Consider the following 14,961-nt stretch of genomic DNA (forward strand, 5'->3'; position numbering starts at 1 on the left):
GATTGTTTTATAATTTGTAAGTGTCAGGGAATAACTCTGTATACATGTTTACCTTTTGCCCTCTGACGCAGATGCCCAACCTTGGGCAGCCGCTATCTCCCTTAAGGAAGGGCTGCCCAAGCATTTTGTTGTTGTTACCAGTTTATGACCGGGCAACTTCGGTAAGAGATAGTTATTGTTGTTATTTTATTTGTTACACACCTGTTCTGTGCAGCTTTATCTGGGGCTTGCCTACAGACTCTTTTGCACAAGTTTGACAGCTGTGCACACTTTCCTCATCAGTAACAGTCACCATGAAGACATCAGTCTCCTGCTTTAGTTCAAGCTGCTCTTCCTCCTGACGGGTGCAAAGTTCCTCCTGTTCCTCTTTAATCTGTGGAGGCTCTGGGTCCTCTTGGTCCAGACTGGAGTTCCTTTCCTGACTACAGAGCTGCTGGTCACTGAGAACCTCATCCTCATTACAGACATGTTGCTGAGGGAGCTCTGGAGGGACAGAAAATAAACAAAGTGCTGTTAGTGTGGTGTTAGTCCTCATCCTGTCTCATTCAGGATCGAATACAAGATCGCACTACTGACCCATCAATGCATCCACGGGAACGCTCCTCCATACCTGAAGGAACTTCTCACATCACAAACCTCCACACGCAACCTCCGCTCCACTACCAACCATCGGCTTCGCCCCCCGAGGACCAAACTCCGCACAATGGGGGATCGGGCTTTCTGTGCAGCTGCTCCTCGCCTTTTTCTCGTTGGCATGAACTACACAACTTCCGGTGAAATGTTCTTCTTCGTTGGTTTAGGGAGTCGTTCTGCACTGATAAAGTTACATTACCGCTGTCACTGTCATAGATATATATAAACTGTCATAGATATATATATAAACACACATATAACACAACATGTTTATATATATATCTATGGTCACTGTCGCCACCTTCTTCTTCTTCTCTCGTTTTTGGCGGATTGCAAACAACTTAAAAGGTGCATACCGCCACCTACTGTACATGAGTATGAATCATCATATCATTCCATCTCTAACCTATGATCTAATCAAAAAATAAAAATAAATCAATAAATCAACAAAAACATGAAATAAATAAAACAAAAATAAAAATCTATGATCTTTCCTGACCTAATGTTAAATTATTTTTCCTACCCCAGTTTCACTCAAGAAGGTAAACAGTGCCTTTCTAGTAGCTCTTACTCCCTCTCCTTTTGTTCCCAAAACACCAACTCCATTCCCTCTCTGCCTCTAAAACTTTAGCCTTTAGTTTTTCTCTTTCCGCTTTATAGATGTCACAATGTAACAAGATATGTTCTACATCTTCTTTTACTCCACAGTTCCCACACTTGTCACTGTCACTTTTCCCCATGACATACAGCGTACCATTCAAAGCCGTGGGATTTATTCTGAGTCTAGCTATCGTGATTTCCTCCCTTCTGTTTCTTTCTTTATAAATATTAATTGTAATTGTCTTTTGCACTTGATGATACTCTTTGCCTTTCTGGTCTTTCTCCCACCTTTTCTGCCAGATCTCCATCCCTTTTTTATTAATTACTGCTTTTCCTTCTCCTTTACCAAGTTGAACTGGTAATGTTATTTCCTTTTGTAGTGCACATTTTGCTAATTTATCAGCACACTCGTTCCCTTTCACCCCCTCATGAGCAGGCACCCAGCAGAACTGAAGAGCTATACCGCCTCTGTGAAGTCTTAACAGGCTATGATTCAGTTCTATGAGAATGTCTTCTCTGGCAGTTGTTGTTGACCGTATGCTTTTTAATATGGACAATGAATCTGTGCATATCACCACCCTATCTGGTCTGACCTCTTCAACCCACTGTAATCCTATTATTACAGCAAGCATTTCTGCTGTGTACACTGATAATTGATCAGACGCTCTTTTTGAAATCGATATTTTAAAGTCTGGGATGTATATACCAACTCCAACACACTCTTCCTTGTTCTTAGAACCATCTGTGTACATTTGTAGGTAATTGTAGTACTTTTCGTTCAGATACATACTTGTTGATTCGTGTTCACCAACACGATTTTCACATTTTTTTCGTGTCACACAGAACGATTTTAAATGCAATGTATTTCTATTGGTAGTATGTTTCGTGCCTGCAACACATCTTTTTGTCCGGTCGGGTCTTGGAAGACCAGAAGCTGTGTGGTTCATAAAAACATGTTCTTACTCAATGTCTTACCCTAAGCCTAACCCTATCCCTTTTATTTTAAATTGTATAATGTCTGAGTTTTTGTGCCATCAGTGAGGAAAAGAAATGGGGCTCAGAGCCTCAGAATACTGAAATCTGTATTTTATGTCATCTTTTTTTCCTTCTAATTTGTTATTATTTGGTGCAGGCACGAAACATACTACCAATATAAATACATTGCTTCTAAAATCGTTCTGTGTCAGAATACTTAAATCTGTATTTTTTTTAAATGTCTTTTTCCTTCTAATTGTTATTATTTACATTGCTTTTAAAATCGTTCTGTGTGACACGAAAAAAATGGCGAAATTGTGTTGGTGAACACGAATCAATAGATTAATTTCGTGACTATAACACGAAATGCCGTGAGACTGGGTTGAATACTCATATCTATTTTAGCTTCTGGGAAAAGCCATGGAGGAACACTACTAAAAGGGGTTGCTTTGGCAAACGTGATGGTCTCCACTCCATATGCCCTCGTTCTTTCCTTACTTGTCCAGCCAAACCCACGGCGACGCCCCTGGAACTTTGCATATTCCCAGCAATCCTGTAATATTCTGTTTGTAATATTTTCTTCTCCACTTCCTTGTAGTCTGACCCAGTATGACAGAGCAAGTTTCTCTCTTCTGATCTCCAGAGGTGTTTCTCCTGCTTCTATCAGAACTGCATTGATAGGGGATGACTTTATCGCTCCAATACATAGCCGCAATGCTTTATATTGTATTCTATCAATTTTTAAAAGCGATGTTTTTGCTGCTGCTCCATATACAACCATAGTCTATTGTGGACCTCATAATTGATCTGTAAATGTCTATTAATGCTTGTTTGTCTGCGCCCCAGTTGCATCCAGCTACAGCTTGCAATAAATGTAATACTTTTTTGCATTTTGTTTCCACTTGATTAATATGCATTGTCCATTTATATTTGCTATCAAACCACAGTCCTAGGTATTTGAACTCATTCACCTTTGTCATTGGACGATCATATAGTCAGGGGTGCACATAACTGGTACGCAGGTACTAGTGATGGGAATTATGGCTCTTTGAAGGGAGCCGGATCTTATGGCTCCGTTCCTTTCAAAGAGCCGTTCAAAAGAGCCGTTCAAAAGAGCCGTTTTTTTAAAAAGGGGGCGGGGTTACTAGGTTTATCTGCGAAATAATCACCAGGATAATGATTGACTGCATTGCCAGACCTAATGTCAATAATCTGCATTGTAAACATGACACAAGGTGGCGCCATATCCATGTCATTCATGTCAGTGAATGTACTTTGAATTTACCCTCTGCATGTGTTAAGTAAATAAAGTTGCCTTGCCTTGAATGAAATTCACGCAACTCTTAATATTAGTAGTGTGTTTTTAAGTGGCGATGGAGATTATTTGTTGACCCTGCTTTAAAGGATATTTTGCCTTTACAAATGGTGCGCTTTATCACTGCCTGGGTTTTGGTTGAAGTGCATCCAAATGCTGCTGCGTTTTCGCGTTTGGCTCATTTTACATCCGAAAAACACGTCGTCTATCTGTCCAGTACCACTTGTTATGACTTCTCTCTCTCGCGTATTCCGTTAAGACCCACCCCACCTAACTCCTCGTGCTGAAACCTACAAATCAGAGTAGGGGCGGGTCTTCACAGAATACGTTTGGGGAACAAAATCAAGCTTTTTAAAAGGCGAGTGAATTTTGGCAGGCAGTGAGTGCGGACCAACTTTGATTGAACGATAAGAAGAACGGCTCTCACCAAGTACGACTCGGTTCCCCTCGTTCGTACCAAAGAGCCGTTCAAAAGAATCGGCTCGTTCGCGACCGACACATCACTAGCAGGTACGCATGCGCGGCAACAATCTGAAATGCGTAACGTCACTTGTGTCACAACGCGCCTTTGCGTACCTGATAGGTCATCAAAACAAAACACATATTTCGCCTACACATGTTTCTTGTCAATACTCAGTGGAGTAAATTATTAGACATGTCCAAAAAAAACAAAGACATTAAGCAGCCACTTTGCCGTTTCGCTCCCTGCTAAAATCTTCAGACTTTCTATGACTGATTGAACTGGGTGCTGGCCGTGCCGCGCAGGGCATAACCGACGGACCTGTGAAGCTTCACAGGAGGCAGAGGCTTAGATCACTGGACGACAGAGTTGGTCGCCGTGTGCACAGACGGAGCTGCTGTTAACGTCGGTGTGTACAACAGAATTGTACCAAAACTACGTCAACTGGCTGCGGTGGGAGACTCCCCTGTGCACATTCTGTGCCCCGCGCACACACTGGAGAACTGCGCAAAATCAGCTGATCACAACGTTCACGCTCTGTGGTCAAGCTGCTGCAGTTTTATTTACAACAAAGTGGAGTAAAACACACAGCTGCAAACTTACTCAGGCTGTTAATGGAAGAGTTTGAAATCAGACAGAGGTGGAAGAAGTGTTACTCAAGTAAAATTAGAAAAGTATTATCATCAAAATCTAGTTAAAGTAGCGACAGTAAAAGTAGTCATTTTGCAGATTGGTCCATTTCATAATAATGTATATGATATGTTTTATAATTATTGATCATTAAAGTGTTTAAAAATTAGTTTGAATGACTTTGTATACTGCAGGGTAGCTTGTGGATTTACTCCAGGTGGAACTAAAGTCTGATTTAACACTTGATTATATTTTCACATCATTCATCCACATCTGTAAAGTAACTAAAGGTATTAAATAAATGTAGTGGAAGAAAAATACATGATTTACCTCTGAACTGTAGTGGAGTAGAAGTACAAAGTAGCATAAAATAGAAATACTCAAGTAAACTACAAGTATCTTAAATTGTACCTAAGTACAGTACTTGAATAAGTGTACTTTGTTACTTCCCACCTCTGAAATCAGATATGACTTCAAGTCATGTGATAATTTCTTAGTATTTGATCCTTCAACTTGGCCTCAGGAAATGCAAGGACTTCACAGTTTTGGCAACAAGTTTTGGAGAAAGCAAATTGGAGGCTTACAAAGAGACAGGGAGGTGCATCTTCATCATCTTCATCATCTAGCATGCAAGAAGTGTAAATAGAGGACAGTGAAGGAGACACTGAGGAGGACAGTGAGGAAGACTGCACTTATTAACACCACGCTTCATGTGGGGTGAGTACCAAACGCTGTCTCCTGGTACTCATCTGAGTAACTCACTCAAAAAGTTATGTGCACACCTGCATATAGTGTTAGCTGTTGGCCATCAATCTTGCGTTTGTTTGTAAATATCATGTAGCATGACTTGCTTTCTGACATTTTGAATCCCCAGTTATATGACCACCTCTCCACTTGTTTAATCGCTCTAGCTATATTCTCCATTGGGCATTTCTTCCCCTCATCCAAATAGCCCCATCATCTGCGTATAGAGCCGATTGGATGCATGTGTCTAAGCATGCAAATATATCATTAATCATGATGTTAAATAATATTGGACTGACTGCACTCCCTTGGGGAATACCATTTTCTATTTCAAAATAATTGGAAATATCTGCTCCAACCTTTACTCTAAATGTCCTGTCTGTTAAAAAGGCCCTTACCCAATTGTACATTCTCCCTCCAATACCCATTCTACTCAATTTGATCAGTAATCCATCCCTCCACATAGAGTCATACGCCTTTTCAATGTCAAAGTACACTATTGCCATTATCTCTTTCATTTTCAATGTTTTTTTCCACATCATTACTCACTCTTACTAATGCATCTATTGTGGACCGCCCTTTACGAAATCCGCTCTGAAAACTACTCAGCAGCCCTTTCTGTTCCAGTACATGTGAGAGCCTATGGACAATGATCTTTTCCATCCATTTACATAGGTGTGATGTAAGAGCTATTGGTCTGTAGTTACTAGGGTTAGCTGTATCTTTCCCTGGCTTATTGAATGGTAGCACGACTGCTGTTTTCCACAAACTTGGCATATCTCCTTCTCTCCAGATTTTATTGAAAAGACTCAGCACCATTGTCATAGGTAACTTTCTAAACATAGCATAACATAGCTGGTCTTGTCCTGGGGCTGTATATCCTGTACCTTGTAAGGCTATTTTGAGTTCTGACATTGTAAATTCCATATCAAGAGCTGACCTATTATTCTGCCTCTTCTCCTTCACGTTTTCATTCTCTGCTAGTAACTGCTGTTTTTGCTGCCTATGAATATCACTGAGATGCTCCCCACTATGTACTGCTGCAAGTGTCCTTCCTAACATATCTGCCTTCTCTTTATCTGTCACTGCCAGCCTCTCCCCATCAACCAAAGCTGGAATTTTAATGGATTTCCTTTTCCCACTCATCCGCTTAAACATGGACCAGACATCACCTCATGTTACTCCTCTGCCAATGGTAGAACACAATTCTCTCCATGTTCTCTTTTTTGTATATTTTATTGTCCTTCGAGCAGCTGCCCTTTTCCTTTGATACTCTATAACATTATTTTGTGTCATGTTTTTCTTTAATTCTCTAAATGCATTATTTCGCTCTTTAATAGCCCTGCTGCATTCCTCATTCCACCATGGCACCACTTTCTTCCTACCCTTGGTTGTTGTTTTGGGTATACTGTTCTCTGCTGCATTTAGTATATGTTGCGTTATTTGGCTTGTAATTACCTCTATGCTTCCCTCTGATGTTAGCAGGTGTGCCAACTCCTCACACCATATCCTACATTTCCCCCAATCAGCTTTAGCAAAGCACCACCTGGTTATTACACCTCCTTCCTGCATATATACATTATTATTCATTTTAGTAAGCACTGGATAATGGTCACTTCCTACTGTGGAGTTATTCAAAACAAACCATTCGCATGTATGAACCAAACAGTTTGACACTAGATCCAGGCATGCAACTTTCCCCCTGTGCACATCAACTCTTGTGCCATGTCCATCATTAAGGCATACTAGTGTTCTTTCCTCCAGCATTTCTTCCACTATATTTCCATTACTGTCTGTATGGTTGCTGCCCCATAGACTGTTGTGTGCATTGAAATCACCACACCAAACTTCCTTTCTATGTTTATTGCCTGCTATTTCTATTTGTACATGGGTTGTATAAATTGATTATCCTAATGTTATCTTGTTTCCTAGGGTTGCAGATGTCCACTATAATACACTCTATATCAGGGGTATTCAACTAAAATTCAACGAGGTCCAGTTAGAGAAAATCTCCCCATGCAAAGGTCCGGAACATCAAAATGTCTAAGTTGCTTTATGAATTAGTGTGATATATATTGAAGTAACTGTAGCTTTATCAACGTCTGCATGTAATCAACAACTGACTGCCAATCAAATAAAGAAAGTACAATTAAAAAACAACAATATTTATTGTCAATTAACATTGAACTATACAGATATACAGTAAATACTGTGGATATGTGTAATGTTCCTCTCGGGGCTGCATTTAAAAATAAAATAGAGAAAATAAATAAAATAGCTTTTGAAAATGTGTGCATCTTAAAAGTGCTTAATTTTAGATAAATAAAATAAAGTGTAGCAGCAGCTTGCGTTCCCCTTTTTCTTTGTTAACCGTTTCACATCATGACTTAACAGTTTCAGCCGATTATAGAACAATATCAGTCTTTACACATCATAACAATTGAACAGTTTTAAAGTTTCTCTTTCTTTCCCTCTTATATTGCAGTCCCTCACTCACTTTTTATTAATTCAGTGCGAGAATTGAGCTTGAGCTTGTCCTGCCAGGAGTTTAAATCTGGGCTGAAATGGTGTCAGGGCCATTCTCATACACACATGCAGGTGCTCATTGGTTAGCCTCGGTTAGCCTGCCCTGGAACGATATTTAGTTTTAATTTTTATCCTGGTGGACTGATCATATTGGGCTCTGAGACTGCTTATTTTTTGTGACCTCAGTCCTGACTTGAGAGGGAATGTTTGGTCAAACACTTTGTGTTTTGTCTCATAGTCGCGTTTTGGCACTTTGAATGAGCGCCACGGTCTGAACAAATGAGACACACTGGCTCTGTGCTCCCAGTGGGCAGGATGAACATGAATGAGTCCACTCAGGGTTAAAAGCTCTGTTCTCACTTTCCTCTTCTTGGAGAGCGCCATGTGTAATTATTTGTCTCTCCCTGTCTGCCGCTAACACGCCTGTTCACTCTCCTCTCCGTCTTCTCTCCCTGTATCGCTAATTATTCTCTTCACTCACTTTCCTCTCCGCTTCACTCTGCCGCGCTCTCATCTCTTCTTCTGTGTTTCTCTCCCTGTATCGCTCACTCGTCTCTTTCGCCCCCTGTCGGCGGCAGTTAAAATAGAATCGCCCCGTCAAAATTGAAATCCCCTATTAATGTATTGATTATAGGTCCAGGTCCATATAGGTCGGCGTCTGGGTCCGGATCCGGACCGCGGTCCGCCTGTTGCCGACCCCTGCTCTATATCATCAGGAGATTGCACCTCCCTATATGCCACACCATCTTTGAGAAACGTGGCACCACCATTTTGATTATTATCTCTATCATGCCTTATACAGCTAAATCCTGGAATGACAAAGTCTAATTGAGGTCGTAACCAGGTTTCTTGCACACATATTACCTCAGGGACTACCTCGTTTAGATCATATATATATTTCTTGAATTCTTGACCATTAGCTATGAGGCTTCTTGCGTTCCACTGTAGTATGTGCAGCACCATGATTAAGGATCCAACCCTCATCCTGATTTTCATTTTCCCCAGCTCCATTTACAGTTAGCATTGCATGTATCTGGTCTGCTTTCATATCTTTCATGTCAAGGAATTTTCCAGCTGCCTCCACACTGGCTTTGATTCTATCGCTTTTCTTTTTTAACTGTAATGCAACATTTACAGTATGGCATATGAATACCACAAAATTCACCTTTTTCACTCTTAGAACATCATCATCCTCTTTACTCTTGGTGGCGCTGTGGGGTTGGATTTGAAGATTACTTTTTGGTGTGTTCCTGCCATTTTGTATTGTAATGCTCTGCTCCATTCCACTAGGGGTCTTATTGATTGTTACTGTTACTGTGATTGCTTACTTTCTTTATTGCTTCTGCGTATGAAACTTTGTTTGTAATCTTAACTCTCTGCACCTCTCTGGCCTCTCTCTGCACTTCACATCCTCCAAACGCAGCACTGTGATCTCCTCCGCAGTTACAACATTTAAAGGAGAGGTGTCATGGCCATTTCCACTGATCATAATTCCATTGTTGAGGTATACTAAAATAGATTTATACTGTGCATTTTTCCAAACTGTTGTAGCAAACACCGTGGTGGTGGCTTAAAGCCCACCTCCGCTACGCGCCGTTCGTTAGATGAGCCTGGTTAGATTTAATAAAAGAAGGAATTCAAAACACCGGAATAAAGGTTATAACAATAATCTGATTTTACTGGTAAAAAACACTTATACAAGTTTACAGAGTACTCTGGACTTCCAGCTCTACTGCCGTGCGATACAGGTATCGGGACCAGCCAGTCAGAAACAGGAAGCATTTTGCATGAATAAACAACAATATTCATAAACATATTTTGGGGCGGAGATCTGTTGACTCTTCCGTCCCATTTTACTCCGAAGCGAATCAGAGAGTCCGTGGGGAGGAGCTGTGTGAGCTGCTCACTCCCCCAGGTGTTTTTACTGGTTGGATTCACTTCTGGTCGGGTCCAATACAGCGAATCAGAGTTCTGGGAAAAAAGTATGTTCTTCTGAGCAGAGCGTGAGATTCGGAAGTACACAAGGACAGAGTCAATCTTTATCTCTGCACCTGTATCCACTCCTTTACTTTCCCAAGGAATATTTCACACAAACTATTCTTTCCCAGACAACCAAACATTGTACACAGATATATTGATGCCCAGAAAGGACCTTGAAAAGAATATGTGTGTGTGCTGGTGGGAGGAGGTGTATGTGTGTGTAGGGATATCTGGGTCAGTGAGTTGTAAGTGAGAAGACAATATATATGGGATTACTTAAAACAGTTCAAACAATACATGTTCACTAAAATACAGTTTAAAATAATACATGTTTACTTCAATACAGTTTAGAACCATATCTGTTTACTTTAATCCCTCTTTTGATCTCACCTCACGAGATCAACATATACACAGCATTTGAAACATAACCACTGTCATTCTTTTCTACTGTGTCTGTCCCGACATTTATATAAATCCATCAGAAGCTGGGATTTAGAGCACTTTAAACCTTTAGGAACAGTCCACCATAACAACTTCTTATGACAGTGGAGGGAGACCAAAATATGTTAAAAAAATTCGTCCTTGTCGGCTGAGTCATCGTGCTCTTCCCCCTCCGACGCGTAAGCCAACAAGGGCATTTGGTACGAAGGGGAAGGGGCAGCTTTTCCCTCAATGGTGGAACTGATGAGTCTAGCCACAGAAATTAGAAGAGACATTATTAAACTTATGTAGGGTTCTTTCTAATGACTTTCATTCTACGTTTTAGTGACGCAACAATCCTTGCTGATTTGAATTCAGGCGTATATCCCCAGTCTTTCGGACCAGAGTTAACTAGTACATAAGACCAGTATTCGCATTTACATCCTCGGGTTTGAGTAATAGATACCCAGGCATAACTTGTACCTGAGGACCTTTCCGTGAATGTATTGCATACTGTTGGGGTGAGGCAGACATATTTAGCGAAACCTGAGTATGATTTGTCAGAGTTGGAACATGGGGCGATTGCGCACAAATCTATGTCCACTATTCCGTCGCTACCTTCTTGGAGAGTGAAGGTTCTTTTTGGGGACATAAGGCTCGCTACTCTAGTCCCTCTTTTGGTCCTTACTATCTCTTCCTCTGGGGCGGGAGTTGGAGAAAGAACATCATTAGTTTTACAGACAATGAAAATTATCGTTACCATAATGGTAAGTAGGAGGCCCAGGCCCGCTACCATTCTCCAGTGCCCGTACATAATTATGCTGTTAGCTTCAATTCTTCTGGTATCTTTAAACCGTATATTACCAATGGTCAATGCGATCGTACCTTGGTTCCCCAGAATACAAAACCCCCTGAGGGAGATTGAGACCCAGATATGCCAAAACCCTCTTGAGTACGAGGAGTATTTAAATAGACATCTACCCTCGTCCAGATGTTGAGTAATGATAAAAGGGCCTATTTGGAAAGTAAAACAGGAGTTACTCCAAACTTGGTTAGTGATTGATTTTAAGCGACAGGTTTTTAATGGTAAATGCGGGTCCCCACATATATCAGTAGTCTTCCACCAACTGATCCAATTTAGCAGGGGTGAGGGAGCTACCCGGGTTTTATTACCTATATCACGGAGGTCTTCGAAGCGCCTCTGAAAGTTACTCGTGTTGCTCGGAGTCTGAAGAGAGATTCCTGTGTCTGCCCCAAAAGAACCCTTCAACTTTTCCTGGAACCTTTAACACATAGTTCTGTAGAATAAAAATAAACAAATCCCTTAAATTTTGGGATAAATCAAGTCCCAAAAATAATGGGCAAAAATATACCAATCCCTTAAATTATGGGATAAATCACGTCCCTCACATAATGGGTTGATAAACAAAGTCCCTCAATGGTGGGATATAAAAACAAAGTCCCTCAAATAATGGGTTATTAAAGCAAAGTTCAAAGTTCCTCAAAAAATGGATTGTTAAAACAAAGTTCCTCAAAAAATGGATTGTTAACACTAGAACCGCCAATCGGGTCAATTTGACCCAGAGCTGTTTTTATTGTGTGTAACTTTTTTTCAATAAAATATTAAAGTCTTCCAGTCCGTGACTTTTCCTGAAAGTGTGTTATGTAGCACCCTATGTTGTTAAAAATTGTCAATATGAAGTCAGATTGAAGAAATCGCCCAAAAAATTGCCATTTATACCTATTTCCGCTCAGCGGGTCATATTGACCCCACCCCTTTTCATATAAATATGACGTGTTGCTATAGCAACGCCTTTTGTCTACTGCGGTTCCTTATAGATTGAGAGATAGATTGAGAGAGAGAGAGATAGATGGATAGATATATTGATAGATAGTTATAGATAGAGAGAGAGAGAGATAGAGACAGTCTGTAGTGAAGGAGTGTGCTCCCGCGGCTTCAGGCAAGGAGTCGGAACCCAGTCAACAAAATCTCTTTATCGTCACGTTTAATGAGCCTGATTAACCCCACAGCAAGAGTTGTGATGAGATTCGGTCGTTCCAAATGGTTAGTTGGAAGTCGCGTATTTCTCCTCTCGTATTTTTTTATTTTTTTTTTATTTAGCCTTTATTTATACAGGTTTAAAATCTCATTGAGACACAAGGTCTCATTTCCACATATCACCCACATATAACAATTCTAGCAATTTTCAAAGAGGGATTGCCCACTCGATTGTTATTCAATAGGAAGTTCTTTATAACAACCTTTTACCCACGAGGTAACCGTATAATCCTTACTTGATTTACGGGGATTTTAACCCTTATGTTTTTTACTTCCTCGCAGTCTACACATTAAAACACCCACGAGGTAACCGTATAATCCTTACTTGATTTACGGGGACTTTAACCCATATGTTTTTTACGTCCTCGCAGTCTACACATTGAAACACCCATGAGGTAACCGTATAATCCTTACTTGATTTACGGGGACTTTAACCCATATGTTTTTTACGTCCTCGCAGTCTACACATTAAAACACCCACGAGGTAACCGTATAATCCTTACTTGATTTACGGGGACTTTAACCCATATGTTTTTTACTTCCTCGCAGTCTATACATTGAAACACCCTGACACCCTTTAGTATGTTTGTATTTTTTACTGTGACTAAGAACACTGAGAACGCCGCTGACAACTCTAACATTTTGTAGTATAGTCAATCACAGATTTTGGTAATCAAAGAGGTGTCTGCTCACCTTTTGTATATGGCGCCTTGGTTTAGTTGTCAGCGGTGTCGAGGTGTCCTCCCCTGGACTGAATTCCGTCCGCTGGCTGTCGGTGTTCCTTCTATAGACCAGCACTCATCACGTCGCGGGTCACCATAATTGTTGTAGCAAACACTGTGGTGGTGGCTTAAAGCCCACCTCCGCTACGCGCCGTTCGTTAGATGAGCCTGGTTAGATTTAATAAAAGAAGGAATTCAAAACACCGGAATAAAGGTTATAACAATAATCTGATTTTACTGGTAAAAAACACTTATACAAGTTTACAGAGTACTCTGGACTTCCAGCTCTACTGCCGTGCGATACAGGTATCGGGACCAGCCAGTCAGAAACAGGAAGCATTTTGCATGAATAAACAACAGTATTCATAAACATATTTTGGGGCGGAGATGGGTTGACTCTTCCGTCCCATTTTACTCCGAAGCGAATCAGAGAGTCCGTGGGGAGGAGCTGTGTGAGCTGCTCACTCCCCCAGGTGTTTTTACTGGTTGGATTCACTTCTGGTCGGGTCCAATACAGCGAATCAGAGTTCTGGGAAAAAAGTATGTTTCTTCTGATGGAGCGTGAGATTTTCGGAAGTACACAAGGACAGAGTCAATCTTTATCTCTGCACCTGTATCCACTCCTTTACTTTCCCAAGGAATATTTCACACAAACTATTCTTTCCCAGACAACCAAACATTGTACACAGCATATTGATGCCCAGAAAGGACCTTGAAAAGAATATGTGTGTGTGCTGGTGGGAGGAGGTGTATGTGTATGTAGCAAGATATCTGGGTCAGTGAGTGTAAGTGAGGATTACTTAAAACAGTTCAAACAATACATGTTCACTAAAATACAGTTCAAAATAATACATGTTTACTTCAATACAGTTTAGAACCATATCTGTTTACTTTAAAACTCACATTGGTTTCGCATACAGCATCTCTGTAAAGTGTGTGTATTCAGCAGTATTCACTCTCTCCACTAAACGGCTCGTTGTAGCTCCAATAGCTCCAGCCCCCACCCTCCCTGTGAGCCCAGTGTGCTCTGATTGGTCGGGACGTTGTGAATCGCGCTGAGCTCCGTGGAGGTGTGGTTTCCTTGTTTATATATAGCGATACACAGCGAAACACAGCCAAACTCATCCTGAGCACACACAAACTCACAACCGAAGTAAAAACAATAAGTGTGGCTTGATATTGAGTAAGAAAAAGGTTGATAAACGCTGTGAGAATGGGTCTGCAGAGAGAATTTCGCCGCAATCCCAACTGTGTTATCAGCCTGCAGCCAGGGAGGAGAAATCAGCAGAGCTGCCTGCACCGAGTGTGTGTGTGTGAGGAAGTCCGTCAATCAGCGGGGGCTTAACGTAACGGCTCCGCGGACGTAACATAACGGCTCCACGGATTGGTCCATTTGGTTCCGGGTACCGCATGACCGTATCGCGTCATAGCTCTGGGCGTGGCTACTGGGTATCCACACGTCACAATGCCCAGGAAGAACATGAGAAAGTTCCAACGAGGCGTTTTGGGGAGGTCTTTTCTGTGTTAGAGTTTTACTCCCTACAGGGTGTACTTTGAGGGGTTTTGACTCTGCAGACCGTTTACATGCATAAAAACCTTCATAACACACAAGGGGACGGGTAATAACCGGAAAAGCATGACACCTCTCCTTTAACTTTTGCATCCTTTTCACATTTTCCATACTCATGTTGTCCTCTGCATCTCGCACACCTTAGCTGTCCTTTACACTGCTGCGCTGTGTGCCCTATTCATTGACATGCGTAGCACCTGAGAGGTTTGGGAATATACTCCCTAACAATGAAGTTCAAATATCCCATTTGTACTGCCTTAGGTAAGGTTCTCTCAAACTGAATGAGAACTGATAATGTTTCTTTGAGTGTGCCATCCCGTTTGCTTT

General features: G+C 41.2%; 1 protein-coding gene across 2 annotated transcripts in view; it reads right to left on the reverse strand.

Annotated features, from left to right (window-relative positions):
• LOC117472691 (zinc finger and SCAN domain-containing protein 31-like) overlaps positions 1-14,961 on the reverse strand; it is a 32,347-nt gene that overhangs the window by 3,225 nt on the left and 14,161 nt on the right. For both annotated transcript variants that reach the window (XM_034118025.1, XM_034118026.1), the window contains one exon: positions 202-231. In XM_034118025.1, the coding sequence (XP_033973916.1) occupies positions 202-231 (30 nt within the window). The remainder of the gene's footprint in view (positions 1-201; positions 232-14,961) is intronic.

This window comes from Trematomus bernacchii, unplaced genomic scaffold (genome assembly GCF_902827165.1).
Source record: "Trematomus bernacchii unplaced genomic scaffold, fTreBer1.1, whole genome shotgun sequence".
Lineage (NCBI taxonomy): Eukaryota > Metazoa > Chordata > Actinopteri > Perciformes > Nototheniidae > Trematomus > Trematomus bernacchii.